Below are 14,553 nucleotides of genomic sequence, written 5' to 3'. Positions count from 1 at the left end.
ATCAACCCATGCACATTTTAACTAAGAACTAAGAGTTAAGTACCAGTTACCTTCAGCTGCATTAGAATCCATCCAGATCTCAGCTCTTACATAGTGCAAATGCTACAGTGTCAGAAAACGAAGTCAGTTTTTTGTCTCCACTAATGTTCTATAAAAATCACTAGCTTTACTTCAGGACAAAGCACTGGAATGTACTGACATAATGCTAGACAAGTTTCCACACATATTGTATTTACAAAGGTGACCTGTTTAGCTTGGGAACATGGGTGTTCATGATTAGATTATATAATAACTAGTTCTAGTTTAACATTAGCCCTCAGTGAGATGAGAGACTTTGTAGATATAAAATGTCAGAATAACAGTAACATGAACCCTAACTTTCTAACTATTGCTAACAGTGCTCTTTATATTGGGTTAGAAAGGATAGAAGCTACAGAATTTAATTTTATTTGTTATTCATGGGAGAAATGTCTTTGCAGGGCTTTAATAATTATAGGGTAAATGTGACCCTATCAGAGACAGTAGCTTGTTTTTTGTTTTGTTTTTAGGTTTTTCAAGATAGGGTTTCTCTGTGTAGTCCTGGCTCTCCAGGAATTTGCTCTGCAGACTAGGTTGTCCTTAAACTTACAGAGATCTGTCTGCCTCTACCTCCAGAGTGCTGGGATTAAAGGTGAGAGCCACCACCATCCAGCTGAGGCAGTAACTTTACAGAGCAGTAAATCTCAAAGTGTGCAGGAAAGTATTTATCAAGTGACACAAATAAACTAGCAGGGAAGAATAATACTTTGGGATGTACGTTACTCTGGTAAACTGTCATATGCTGTTTGAGTTCTCTAAGAAGCTGGATCTGGAAGTGGAATTGGCCCCGAGCATGTGTATGCTGTTTTCTCTTAGGCTCCCTATCTGGGAATGGTTTAGCCTCGTTAACTCTGTGGCAGAAGGAAAGAACAAATGAGCTCAAGAGTAAAACCAAGTTCGAGGGCAGGCAGCAGCAAACCACTTCCAGCAGAGGTTGTTACTGTTTATCCCATGATGTAAAAGCACCTGCAGTGGGAAAATTGCCAAGTTCAGCCATGGAAGTTCAACTCAACTGTGAACTCTAGCTATTTTCTCAGTTTCTCAGGGTTATTTTCCTGTTGTAAGCACCTGATTTGACTATGTTATCTTTAATGCTATTTGTTCTTTTACCTGGAAGCCTCACCAGCGGACACACTCTGCTTTGCCTAAGACTCTCTTTACTAGGAACTCCAGCTGGCTGCCTTAAGGGTAGTTCCCCAGTTGATTTCTGCTAGATGGGTTTAGTCTCCAATTTGATGGTATTTTGTTGTCTGTCTGTTTGGTACTTGATATTTATTATTCTTTTACTTTGGCTTGCTGTGTGCTTAAACTCACTTGTACAAAACTGAAAATACAGCTCTAATAGATTATCCTCTGGACCATACATAACATACCTCTATAGGCTGAGGATCATTCAAATGTGCACTGAGATTCATAAGGAGTTGGGGCATCCAGGTGGGAACATCATAAGGACTAGAGAGAACGCATGCACCAAGTCCGAGCACACCAGCATGTCGTTTGACCAACTCTGCAATGAAAAAAACATACACATCCTTTATAGGGAAATACATTTCCATTCATTCTATATGTGCTTTCATTGTGCATTTCCCCCATTTAATAGAAATTTACAAATACATACAAAAAAACAAAACAAAACAAGACATGATTTCTGGAGCTGAACTAGAAAAATGCAAGATTTTGTTTGATTGTTTTTTGAGACAGGGTTTCTCTGTAGCTTTGGAACACACTCTGTGGACCAGGCTGGCATCGAACTCAAAGATCCACATGCCTCTGCCTTCCCAGTGCTGGGATTAAAGGTGTGAGTCACCACTGCCTGGTTAAACTGCAAGAATTTTAAAGACATTCTATAGCTGTCCCTCAGTGACAGTAAAATTGTTTCTAGTCAGGAATGGGTCATATTGTTAAAAACCAACATAGCTCATTCATATTCTAAGTAATTCCTAATCCAAAAACCATCTCCCAGATTAGGTAATATTTTCTCTATGTGACTGTCCCCACACAAAATGAACCACCATGCATGACAAACACATTTCTTAAAACAGAACTGCAACACATGTCTACCTTAAGGAGTCTGTTCCTTCCTCAGTGGTGTAAGTTCAAGTGTTTTCAAAGACCCTTTGTCCCTGTTTTCTTTGTTGCTTTCCCCTCTTCCCTACCAGTGGCACTGGTATCGATCAAGCATAGGGCCTCACAGGAGCTAAGCACCCACCACCCTATGACTGCCATACCTAAATCTGTTTCCAACCTTTTGGTAGTAACTGGTATTGACCTCAGGACACGATGCATATTAGCCAAGAACTTATTACATTTAGCCATATTTCTAGTTCCCCTCAGAGTTTCTCAGTAAAATTAATATACATTCTTTTGTAAATATATCCTAGGCATATCAATGAACAGAAGGAGAAGGAAGGGAAAATGAAATTTTTGAGTAGTAAAAATTATAAACAATGCCATTTAGTAAAATAAAGACTTAAAACCCTTTATTATCAAAGAGAACTAGAATGTTGAGATCTGCTTGTCTCCACTGCCCCGTGCTGCAATTATGGGCCTCCACACCTGGCTTTTTATGTAGCTGCTGGGAATCAAACTCAGGGCCTTAGGCTTGTAGGGAAAGCACTTTACCAGCTATTTTCCTAGCCCATCCCCACTTTTCATTAAAAAAAAAAAACAAAAAAGCTTTATTTTGTGTGTATTCTCGCACATCTGCACAAGCACACACCCAAGTGCCATGGTATGCAAGTGAGGTCACAGGAAACTTGTGGCAGTAGGTCTCCTCTTCCATCATGGATCCCAGAGTTCAAACTCATGTCCCAACCATGATGACAAATGTTTTCTCTTTTAGTGCTCTAACAAGTCTTAAATTCTAAACACAAAATATCCAATTATGGATCTGTCTTTATGTACTTATGTACGAACTGTCTCATTAAAAAGTTACTGTATGCAATAGTGGACAAGTTCCTTTGTACATACAATTTTAGCTTTTTACTCCATGCCCTGTCTTCTTCATGCCAATCTCTAACAAGTAGGGAAAATTGCTCCCAGCATTTAGCCAAGACCTGAGCACAAACAAGTACTTCAAATGTTTAAGCAAGTCTGCTTAATTCACCAAAGATATGAGGATTTGTAACATTACCTGCAGAAGGAATGGTATCTCCCACAGAACCAGGGTCTCGCTTTCTTTTCTTGGGTAGTTTTGTTTTGCAAAGTTGCTCAAAATGAATCTGCATGCCACTGTCCATGGTAAGGAAGTTACACTGTAGCAGACCACTTAGAGTAGTAGCAGCCATTTCTCTAACCTGGAGAGAGAATCATTTCTGTTAGAACTGAGATCCTATGTGTGAAGTGATAAAGGACTGAGTGACATGGCAAAGCTTAGTGGAAGCTTTCCTAGAAATGTATGAAAATTTTACTTTTTCATGCCAGACACCACCAGATTCCCCAGGATTCTGTGGCCTCAAAACGGATAAAAGCTATATCAGGGTTACAGAAGTATTACTATTATACATAAAATAAAATTTCTTCACAAATTAACAAATATAAACAAAAAAACCAAAGTTTCGCTCTGTATTCCTTGAGAGGTTCTTTGTACTGTCATTTGGTTGCCCTGTTTTCTATAAATATATTATACTGGGACTGAATTCAAGATTTGACTTTCACAGTTTTTTTCCTTTGTTAATAAAATATCCAGGACAGAACTCTAGAGCAAAGTGAACAGCATCCATGTTCTCTACAAGCACAGCAAACCCTGTGCTGAGGCCTGAAGCAGGCCATTCATAACCATCCAGTCATCTTCACAAAAGCTGCACAGCCTTGAGAGGCTGATCCATGCAATCAACTCTGTAAGAGAGATTCAACACACACTCATTTCTTGTCTCTAGACAAGGTTTTTGATACAAAGTGAGTAAGACAGAAATCTATGTGCAACCTGGGCCCTAGTGTTTTCCCCCTTCCTGTGTTGGTTTGAAGCAGGGTTTCACACAGCTCAAGCTGGCCTCCTGCCAGGGTGACAGGTGTGTGCTACCACACCTGTTTCCTTCATTCTTTGTTCAAAATACCACCAAACTAAGACTGTTTAGACAAATGCCAGGTCGATTCATTACATGCTCTAAAATTTATTCTCTCACTGTGTGTATGGGGGGGGCAATTGCTCATGTTTATGACACCAGAGAATGTTGGGTTTCCTACTCTATCACTCTTTTGATATTAGGGGTCTCTTAATGAACCTGGAAGAAGGCTGGTGACCATCAAAGCCCAGTGATATTGTCTCTGTCCTGGAGTTTCAGGTGTGTGTGACTACATGCCTAGCTTATTATGTAGGTGCGAACCCAAGCCTTCATGTATGTTGCCCACTAAATGGTCTTATATCTTCCTAGGCACAACTATGTTTGTTTATGATATGGGAGAAAGAAGAATTATATTCTAATAAACAAATGTTCTTGAAAACGTTTCTACGCTACAGCACGTGTGCAGTGGACAGAAGGTAATGCTTAGGAGTCAGTTCTTTCCTAATGTGGGTTCGAGGGTTAAACAAACGATGTCAGGCTTGGCAGTAAGTTCCTGTATCTGGTAAGCCACCTCCTGGTCCATGACAATTTTTATTTTTTTATTTATTATTTTCTTTTAGAAAGGGTCTCACTATGTAGTTCTGACTGGACTTGAATTTATAGAGATTCGCCTGCTTCTGCCTCCTAAGTGCTGGGATTAAAGGCATACACCATGATGCCCCACTCCTTGACAGTAAATTTTAATGACAAAGCATTGCTACAGATTGGGTCTTAAATGTCCCTCTAACGTCCATGTGTCAATGTGATGCCACCAGGAAGTGACAGAACCTAAGGCTTTGAATACATGCTCTCAGAGGGGACAGTGGGGAAAGTCTCTTTCCTATCTTTCCTACGTTCTGGACAGGAGATGAATGGTTTTGCACCACCACACATTCCTACCATGGGCTTTTCCATTCTTTTCTAATGAGACAGAAAGGAAGTAGATCTGGAACTGGAATGAGTAGAGGAAGGGAAACCACAATCAGGATATATTGAATGAGGAAATAATCTATTTTCAATAAAAAGGGAAAAAAAGAGTAATTACAAGCCCTCATTTCATAGGCAAGAAAGCGTAGGGTAACAAGTGATACATCATCAACTGGGAGAAGGGACATCAAGAAATTGTCCAGTAGTTTTTATCTGACTAATTACACAGATAGTTATACTAAAAAAGTTTAAATAAAACACATCTCATGAATTGTACTCTTTGGCCAAGGCTGATTTTGAACTTAGTAAAATGCCTCAGTTAACAGAATTTCCATTTGTTCTAATTTAAATTTTACCTCTAACTGCTCATCCTCCAAAAGGCATATGATCAGCCATCTGATGTCTTTAACCGCATCTTCATTATTTAGGAAAATAAAGAGATTATAAAATACCATGGTCTGGAGGTAGGTCAGCACTGTATATCTTGCATGCCAAGAACTGCTTCTTGCTGTCTGTGAATGAGAAATGTGTATATATGATAACAGAACTGACAAAGAAATGAAATGACAATGATATTACATACAAGTAATACAATATTTTAACTTGATTCTACTTTCATAGGTATAGTTGCATTAATTTAATCTTCCATTTCCTTCTAAGCAAAGAGAAGTATGGCCAAGTTCCCAATGCAGTTATTCAGAATGTTTGACTGTCCAGTGGTGGAAAAGTTAAAGACACAGGTGAAAGTCAAAATAATCTCTTGGGAGAGAAATATTCATAATTAAGATAATTAACTCCTCCAAGTGCCACATATTACTCTATTTTACTTTCAATAGCAGCAGGTAAGGATTGAGAAGCAAACAAGAGTCTGAACTACTAGTTAGTGTCAGATATGGATTCCTTAAATCCAAACAAAAGTAGTTGGTTATTTCCGTAACATTTATGCCATTATTACAACAGTATACCTTTTAGACAGATATTGTAGGTTACAGGGTTTGTTTCTGGGTGATATTGATGACTACTTTCCTCCTTTGGTAGCATGCAGAATATCTTCCAATATTATGAACACTAGTCAGTAATGTTGAAACTTCTAGTTACGAAGCAGGTCTACCTCTCAGTTTTGCTCACAGAAGTTAGGTGGTGTCTTCAGCTATCTATGAAACCCCCTTGGCTAACAACTCATAAGCTGTTTTCCATTCTTGGCAATGGAGGTTTTACTTGGTTGCACATCTAGTTGGGGGAATTGCACCATTTATATTGCTTATGTATGTGCAGAAATTTTAGAAAGCTTCTATAGTAGGTTTCCATATGGCTTTTCTCTTTCTTTTTATTTTTTCGAGACAGGGTTTTCTCTGTAGCTTCGGAGTCTCTCCTAGAACTCACTCTGTAGACCAGGCTGACCTTGAGGAACTCACAGAGATCCACCTGCTTCTGCTTCCCGAGTGCTGGGATTAAAGACATATGCCACACTGCCTGGCTCATATGGCTTTCAAAAGGCCTTCAGTTGTCCCTTCCCATATTCCCTCTTTTACTTTGTCCTCCCATCCCCTCTTCATTTAATCCTTTAACCTTTACAGCATTATGTTCTATTTCTCCTTACTTGGAAGATCTCCTGCCTAGTCCCTTACTAGGTACCTAAACTCAAGAAACTGAAACTACATAGGCATAGGCCCTAAGGGAAATCCTACTACTATTGCTCACTAAAGCAATGGCAATAAAGTGACTTCTAATGAGAGACAGCTCTACCCACAGATCTATGCATTGCTCAATCCTCATCAGAGAAGCTTCTTGCAGTGGATAGTAATTAACAGACACTGGACACTGTGCAGAGAGTGAGAGACTTTAGAGCACCCCGTCCTAAATGGGATATCTTTATCAAACCCCTGTCCCAAAGGCTCAGGGATCTATGCAAAAGAGGAGATACAAAAAATTGTTAAGAGCCAAAGGTGGTAGGTGATTCCAAGGAAAGAGCTGTCTTCCAGAAACCATAGGACTGATAAACATACGAAAACTGTTGTGACAGCATGCCCAGGACCTTCACATGTTCAAACCAGATAATGTTCCAGCACTGAGAAGGAGGTGTAGACACATAGTCTCTCACCCTAACCAAGAATCTATCTGGAGTTGATACCTGCTGAGAAAATTAGTTTTCCCTATCACAGTGTAAGATACCTTGTTTTTTTGGTAGACTTTTGTTTCTTTTTGTTTGTTTTGATATTTCTTATCTTATAGTTTTGTTTGTTATGATATTTCATTTTTGTTTTGAGAGAGGGATGTGAAATTGGGTGGGGAGAATATAGGAAGAATGTGAGGAAGGGAGTGAAAAAAACAACAATAAATGATTAACCCAGAGCATATTTATATGTATTTGGATACACGCACGCACGCACGCACGCATTCGTATCATAATTTGAAAGACAAAGCAAGGAGGGGTATATGGGAGAGATTTCTGGGATAAAAGGGAAAAGGAAAATGATGTAATTATAATTTTAAAAAAATAGCTGGGCGGTGGTGGCACACGCCTTTAATCCCAGCACTTGGGAGACAGACGCAGGCGGATCTCTGTGAGTTCGAGGCTAGACTAGACCGACAGCCTCCAAAACAATACAGAGAAACCCTGTCTCGTAAAAACCAAAAAATAAAATAAAACAAGTTTTAAAAATACTAACTAGCTTTAGCATTTAACACAAAATGAAACAGATTTTTCAAAGGGAAGAGACAACATTCTTTTTCAATGCAATAGCATTCTAGGCAGTGAGGTTCATGACAATTGGAGTCACATTTATTGCTTTATTCCTCGTCATAGAAAAAGGCACACGGTACTTAAATATTTGAAGAAGAGTGAGAATGAGAGAGTAAGGAGAGAGAGGAAAAATGACAGTAAAAATGAACAAGAAGGGCATAAAGGCAAGAAGCATACAGGTGAAGGATTAAAGAGGCGCCTTGTGATCAGCTGGAAAAAATGGTCCAAACTTTTTGAGAAAACTGAAGGGTGGAAAGATTAAATGAGTCTCTGAAAGTCATACAAGTGAGTACTGGAATAACATTCCAGTTCAGGTCTGTCTGCCTCCAAACCAAAGATCTTCAGAATCAGCTGAGAGCAAAGAGGTTCAGAAGGAGATGCTGATGCAGTTGTGCTGACAGACAGTTATTGTCTGTCTACTGATCTGCCTTGCAGAAGAAATTTTTACGCCTGCCCCCAGAAGTATACTATACATTGGTTCTTGAAGAAAACAAACAACCACAAAAATCAAGCATTGTGTATTTTACAGTTCACTGTGAAACCCTCAAAATGGCAAAACAATGCTGGACAGAGGATGTAAATATTGCAGCCACATACTTACTTGGTTTAGCACCTGAAGTACCAAAGGCACTTGATGAGGGTAGAGCAACCCCTGAGACATTAGTGATAAACAGAGTTTTGCATCTCTTTTCAGTTCATCATAGCTATTGTCATTTTCTACTGGGGCGATCTAGAGAACAAAGCAAAACAAACTGAACAGTGAATGATCACCAATAAGTACAGGCACCATACATGACAGAAATCCCAGCACCCAGGAGGACGAGGCAGGAAAATATCAAATTTGAGGCCAGCCAGGGCTAAGCAGTCAATCTGAAGACCAATTTCTGACTACAGAAAGACCCTGTCTCAAAATAAAAACTTCAAACAAAATTACATTTTTACTTTTAACAACTTCACTGGGAATTGTTGTAAACATATATGAAAATACAATGAGTACCTTATATATCAATCACTTCTTAAACAATGGCAAATTCATGGATAATCTGGTTTAATTTTTGCTTCCTGCTGTCCCCTTTTATCAACTAAATTACCTGAAGCAAGCTTCATAAATATTCCAATATGTTATTTTTTAAATACAATCTAGAATGACATCACCATACTTGAAACATCAGTTACAACATAAAATACTCAATAGTAGCTAGACTTTGGCTTAGAACTCAGAAGGAAAAGTAGGCAAATCTCTGTGAGTTTGAGGAAAGTCTGGTCTAATACACAGTGAGTTCTAGGTGTACTAGGGGTACATGATGAGACCCTGTCTCAAAACAAAGCAAAAGAACCACAAAAACTCCATAGTATTCAAACTTCCCCCACTGCAGCACGGGCATGTTGTTACAACAGATTTCTGAATCACTAAAAATCATAATAATTACATGATGCCTTTAGTATTAAGCTTTGTTTCTAAATATCTGAAAATTTTCACATTTGAACAGAGAAACTGAAATTTTATTTAGTAATTTCCTCAGTCATGGTCTCCCGATTGTATCCATGCGATAATATGTTCTGTACCCTGGCCATTTGATCTAGGTTTCATTTTATTGATAGGTGATATTGGGCACAACATAAGAATTGTTACGTGTTTCCTTCACTGTATTTTTTTCCTTATGCAATAATCCACTATAAAAAAGAAGTTTAAAACACGGTTCACTGCTACTTAGAATATTTTATATATGAAAAGCTTTCCCTTGTTCAGAATAGTGAATTCCTTCCTACACTGCAATGGTGAACAATTATTTTTTTGAAGGTACTTTTATCATCATAAACCCCTTAATTTCAACAAATCTGACGGCTTTATATTGCTCTTCAAGATGGTAACCATTTCAACTCAAATTGGCATCTTGGTTTCAGATATGATAGGTCAAGATAAGCTAGTTTATCTTAGATGTTTTTCTCTAAGAAGGCCTTATTTTCATAGGAAATGATCCTCAGGAAACACAGTCTGGGTACAAGGAATATTGTTACCACTCTGTGAGGGTTTCTTCCTAAGCTTTTGGGTGGAGAAAGCTATGAAATAAAGACAGAAAAAAGCTTATACTGATATGTTCTACTTAAATTTACAACTACTAGTATTGTTTTAAAAATTGAAAATCACACTGAATAATTATGTGTGCAGGCTGTAGAGATCAGAGAACAAATTTTTGCAGGAGTTGGCTCTCTTTTTCCAAATCTGAGTCCTGGGTTTTGAACTCAGGTCATTAGGCTAGAGGGGCTGAAGATACGGCTTAGTGGTTAAGAGCACTTGCTGCTCTTGCAGAGGGCACAGGCTTTGTTCCCAGCACTCCAGGACAATTACTTGTAACTCCAGTTCTAGGGCATCCAATGCCTTTTTTTCTGGCCTTTGTGTACATAAGGCAAAAACATAGACATTAAAAAAAATCTTTTAACAAATTTATAAAGATTGAGAATAAATAAGTTTGTGCATGAAATGGGTATGACTAAGGGAGTATCATTGTAATGATATAGTTCTGTTTTTGTTGCAGTATGTAAGACACGAATCTATACAGGTGGTAAAATGACACAGAAATACGTACTATGTAGACCAATGTCAGCTTCCTAATTGTGAGATTATACCACAAATGTGGAATGTTAAATGTTAGAGAAAATGGAGTGAAAAATAACATAGAATTTAGTTACTTTGCAACTTCCTGTGAATCCAAAATAAAAGTTTTTGAAAATAAAAATTCAATATTCGTAAACATTAGGTGATGATTTCTTTAACATGTAAAAGGTAGTTTAGTGTATATAAACAGGTACATATCTATATCAATATCCATTCCTGCTACAGCAGGAACACCAATTTCTTTTAAAGGATCATCCTCTTTTGTGTTCTGCAGGACTGCCAATCAAGAGATAGTAGTCCAAGAGAAGCAAAGAATCAAAGATTGCTCAATGTAACCTTGGATTTTGGCATGTAGATCTTGAAGGGATTGAAGCAACCAATGCCCTGGAGTAATCTATATCCTTGGAGCTATGGCTTCTACTCAGCTTTACAGTTTTTACTTTGTTCTGTAAACTACCTAGATATTTTCTGGTAATCTAATTAATTTACTACTTTTGCTTTACCACTCAGTAGATTTCCAGTGCTTGATATTAAAAGAACCATAGCTAAATGGCAGACTACGGTGGAGAGGTGGCTAAGAGCAACTGGGGCTTTTCTAGAGTATTTAGGTTGATTCAAAGCACCCACAGAGCAGCTCACAACTGTCTGTACCTTCAGTTCCAGGGGATCTTATACTCTCTTCTGAACTTTGAAGGTATCAAGCACGTACGCTGTGTACTTACTTATATGCAGTCAAACTGCTCATAGACCTAAACATTTTTTAACAATTAAAAAAAATGCAAGAGTACCAGTGTAGCCCCTCGAGCCACATTGCCAGCCCCTCCCCTAAGGACCTGTAACTGCCAGGTTCTACACACAAAATACTCATAAGTGCCATAACAGCTGCCCCCTTCCCCTACAGAGTAAAAAGCCAATCCCTGGACATGAAATCCCACCAATATCTGACCTGAAAAGTTCTGCCCCCCTTCCCAAGAAACTCTATATAAGCCCTGTATCCTGTTCAGTTTGCTGCTGTTTCTTGTCTGGGCAGAGGCAGTCACCCTCCTGGTTTTTCCCTCCCAATAAGTCTCATGTATGAGGCGTGTTGTGTGCTGTGACTCTGTGGTACTCTTTGGTTCCCAGATGTCATGATACCTTTCCATCTGAGTCGCAATGCTTACAACCAGGACTCTGTGAAAATATTCTTTAAAAAATCTTTCCTCAATGATAAGGATTACTTTGGACTTTTGAGACAGGAACCCACTTTGTAGCCCAAGCTAGTCCTGCACTTGGTCCTCCTGCCTCACCTGCCCAATATAAGGCATGTGCCACTATACCTAGCTTTAAGAATTTCTTGACAATGTAAACAAAATTTATTTTTATGGGTTAACTTTATTCTAAATTTATTTGTGTTTGTATGCATGCACACACACTACAGTATGCATGTGTATGTCAGAGGACAACTTATAGATATCTATTCTCTCCTTCCATCATGTGGATCCTAGGAATTAAACTCATGTTGTCAAGTTTGACAGCAAGTACCTTTACCACTGAGCCATTGTGACAGCTGTAGGTTAACTCTTTATATAAAACTATTAATGTTTCATATTGGTAATTTGTGAGAGGGACAAGAGCTCTGCCAATGATAATAACCTATCCTTGACCATTTCTAGTGTTCATCACATGCCTGACACAGGCACTGAGCACTTTGCACAGGCAGGCACCTTTCTAACTTAGTTTAGAATCCAATAGGTAAGTGTATTATTCTATTTAATCTGAACTCTTGGTCTTTGCTAACAGCAATATGAGGAGTGGAAAATTCAAATGAAATGGTATTCATGCTTCTGAGTTCAATCACAAAACACATTTTTTTTTTGTTTTTTTGTTTTTGTTTTTGGACACAGGGTTTCTCTGTATTGCTTTCAAGGTTGTCCTGGAACTCACTCTGTAAACCAGGTTGGCCTCGAACTCACAGAGATCCGCCAGACTCTGCCTCCCGAGTGCTGGGATTAAACGCGTGTGCCACCAACGCCCAACCACAAAATGCAATTTTAAGAATGAAAGTTAAGTCACATAACCTTTACCTTAGGAAGTGTGTAGATGCTACTCTCAATTTGCACATGAGGAAAAAGAAGTTCTGAGGGGATAGATTATTTGGTCAGGATTACATAGTCAGTCCACCAGCCATGGAGCCAAGACTGAATCCAAGTACCTGGCTCCTATTGTTGTCTCTTACTGTCTACCTAGTAAATGGCTGTAATAAAATCAAAGCTACTATACAGTAAATGGTTTATTAAATTACAACCGCTACATAAGGAATACAGAAAAGAGAAATTGCCATACTAAAATTTCATTGTCCCTTTTAACCATTCATATGTTCTCTAAAATAAAATTGGATAATGGTGAAACAATGCTTGGTCTGTAAAACTTAATGTTAACTGGGTTTGCTGACTCATACCAGTAATTTCAACATTTATGAGGTGGAGATAGTTCAAGGTAATCTTCTGCTACACAACAAGTTTGAAGTTAGCCTGAACTGCATGAAAAGACCTTCCATATATATAATCTGTCATTAACCCACACTGTGTGGTGTTTGAATAGGGATGTCCTCAAGAGGCTAATATATTTTAATGCTTGATCATCAGGGAATGCCATTACTTAGGATAAGTAGTTGTGGTCTTATTAGGTAGGAATAGCCTTTTAGAGGAAATATGTCACTGGGGGTGGGCTTTAAGATCTCAGAGCCAGGTCCAGTGGCTCATTCAGCTTCCTGCAGATTTCAGAAGTAGAGATCACTCAGCTACCATGTATGCTGGCATGGTGTCATGTTCCCCACCATAAGGATAATGGGCAAATCTCTGAAACAGTAAGGAAGTCCTAGTTAAATGCTTTCTTTTATAAGAGTTGTCATGGCCATAGTGTCTCTTTTTAGTAATGTATCACTAAGACATCAATAGTAATTATGTGTATATATTATGTATGTAACATATATGTATACATATTTTCAGTGTTAACTGCTATGAGTTTTCCTGTGAAAATCTATCTAGACATGCAATCAAAATTCAAATATTACATTAAAAACTTATCGACCTACTGGGTGGTGGTTATAGCTTTCCTTGGAAGGCCAGAGGGAATGGTATTCTTCATTTCAAGTTACAGTCTTACCTTAAAGAACAAAGGCAGAAGTTGAAGCTGTTCTTTGACTGCTGTAGAAAAAGATCTTCCTGCACTTGCCATAAGCCATTTCAATACTATTTGGAAATAGACACACATAATCAGCCAAGTTATCAAATTATGGACTATGTAGAATGATGCAATGCTAATGCCTCTGACAGCTCTTTAATGTAAGAGTAGCTATAGTATCTCAAATCAGATTGATTCATTAGCAGTCTTAACAGCACCCATGTTAATGGTATTTGCCATGAAGTAACTAAGGGCAGAAAAAATTGTTAGTAGCCTACCAAGTACTTTTAATATATTTGACACGAGTCAAGAATTCTGGAGCAGCTAAAATAATGACAGAGTAGGTTATAGCTAAAATTCTTTTTTTAAGCTACTAGAAAGGATAGGCCATGTGGTAGTTTGAATGTAATTGGTCCCCATGAGCTCATAGAGGGTGGCACTATTAGGAGGTGTGACTTTGACAGAGTGGGTATGGTCTTGTTGGAGGAATTGTGTCACTCTTGGGAGTGGACTTTGATGTTTCCTATGTTCAATGTTGATTCAGTTCACTTCCTGTTGCCTGTGGATCAAGACTCAAAACTCTTGGCTCCTTCTCTAACACCTGCATGCTGCCATACTTATCACCATGATGATCATAGACTAAACCCCTGGAAACTGCAAGTTAGCCTCAATGAAATGTTTTCCCTTAATGCCATGGCCAGGGTGTCTCCTCACAGCAATAGAAATCCTAAGCTACCCTGGGTAGTCAAAATGTCTTGAAAACATTAAGACTCACACTTATTGACTTTAAAACTTACTAGAAATGCACAGAAGTCAATAGTATAGCATTGACACAAGGGCAAGCACACAATAGAATAAAAAAAAAAGCATAAAATGTGTGCTGATCAAGAGCACCAAAGCAATTCAATAAAAAAGTTTTCAACAAGCAGTGTTGGGAAAAGTGAACGTCTACATTCTAAACAATAAAGCTAGACTCTAACTTT

At 38.4% G+C, this 14,553-nt stretch overlaps 1 protein-coding gene and 1 long non-coding RNA gene across 4 annotated transcripts in view; one reads left to right on the top strand and one right to left on the bottom strand.

The window, feature by feature from the left end:
- Window positions 1-14,553, bottom strand: part of Psme4 (proteasome activator subunit 4) — a 100,549-nt gene that overhangs the window by 1,962 nt on the left and 84,034 nt on the right. For 2 of the 3 annotated variants that reach the window (XM_021227275.2, XM_005070337.4), the window contains 5 exons: window positions 13,553-13,638; window positions 8,393-8,521; window positions 5,405-5,560; window positions 3,212-3,374; window positions 1,452-1,585 (listed from right to left, as the gene is read on the bottom strand). In XM_021227275.2, the coding sequence (XP_021082934.1) occupies window positions 1,452-1,585; window positions 3,212-3,374; window positions 5,405-5,560; window positions 8,393-8,521; window positions 13,553-13,638 (668 nt within the window). Of the gene's footprint in view, window position 1; window positions 1,045-1,451; window positions 1,586-3,211; window positions 3,375-5,404; window positions 5,561-8,392; window positions 8,522-13,552; window positions 13,639-14,553 lie in introns of those variants that run through there. The other variant, XM_021227276.2, reaches the window with a different exon arrangement.
- The window catches only part of LOC121134684, a 57,003-nt gene that overhangs the window by 5,912 nt on the left and 36,538 nt on the right, over window positions 1-14,553 (top strand). The window contains exon 2 of the long non-coding RNA XR_005871801.1: window positions 4,452-4,558. This is a non-coding gene — a long non-coding RNA (uncharacterized LOC121134684). The remainder of the gene's footprint in view (window positions 1-4,451; window positions 4,559-14,553) is intronic.

The sequence above is a fragment of the Mesocricetus auratus genome, unplaced genomic scaffold (assembly GCF_017639785.1).
Source record: "Mesocricetus auratus isolate SY011 unplaced genomic scaffold, BCM_Maur_2.0 Super-Scaffold_100029, whole genome shotgun sequence".
NCBI classification, from domain to species: Eukaryota; Metazoa; Chordata; class Mammalia; order Rodentia; family Cricetidae; genus Mesocricetus; species Mesocricetus auratus.
Note: the sequence above shows the minus strand (reverse complement) of the source record. Positions and strands in the feature narration are given on the sequence as shown.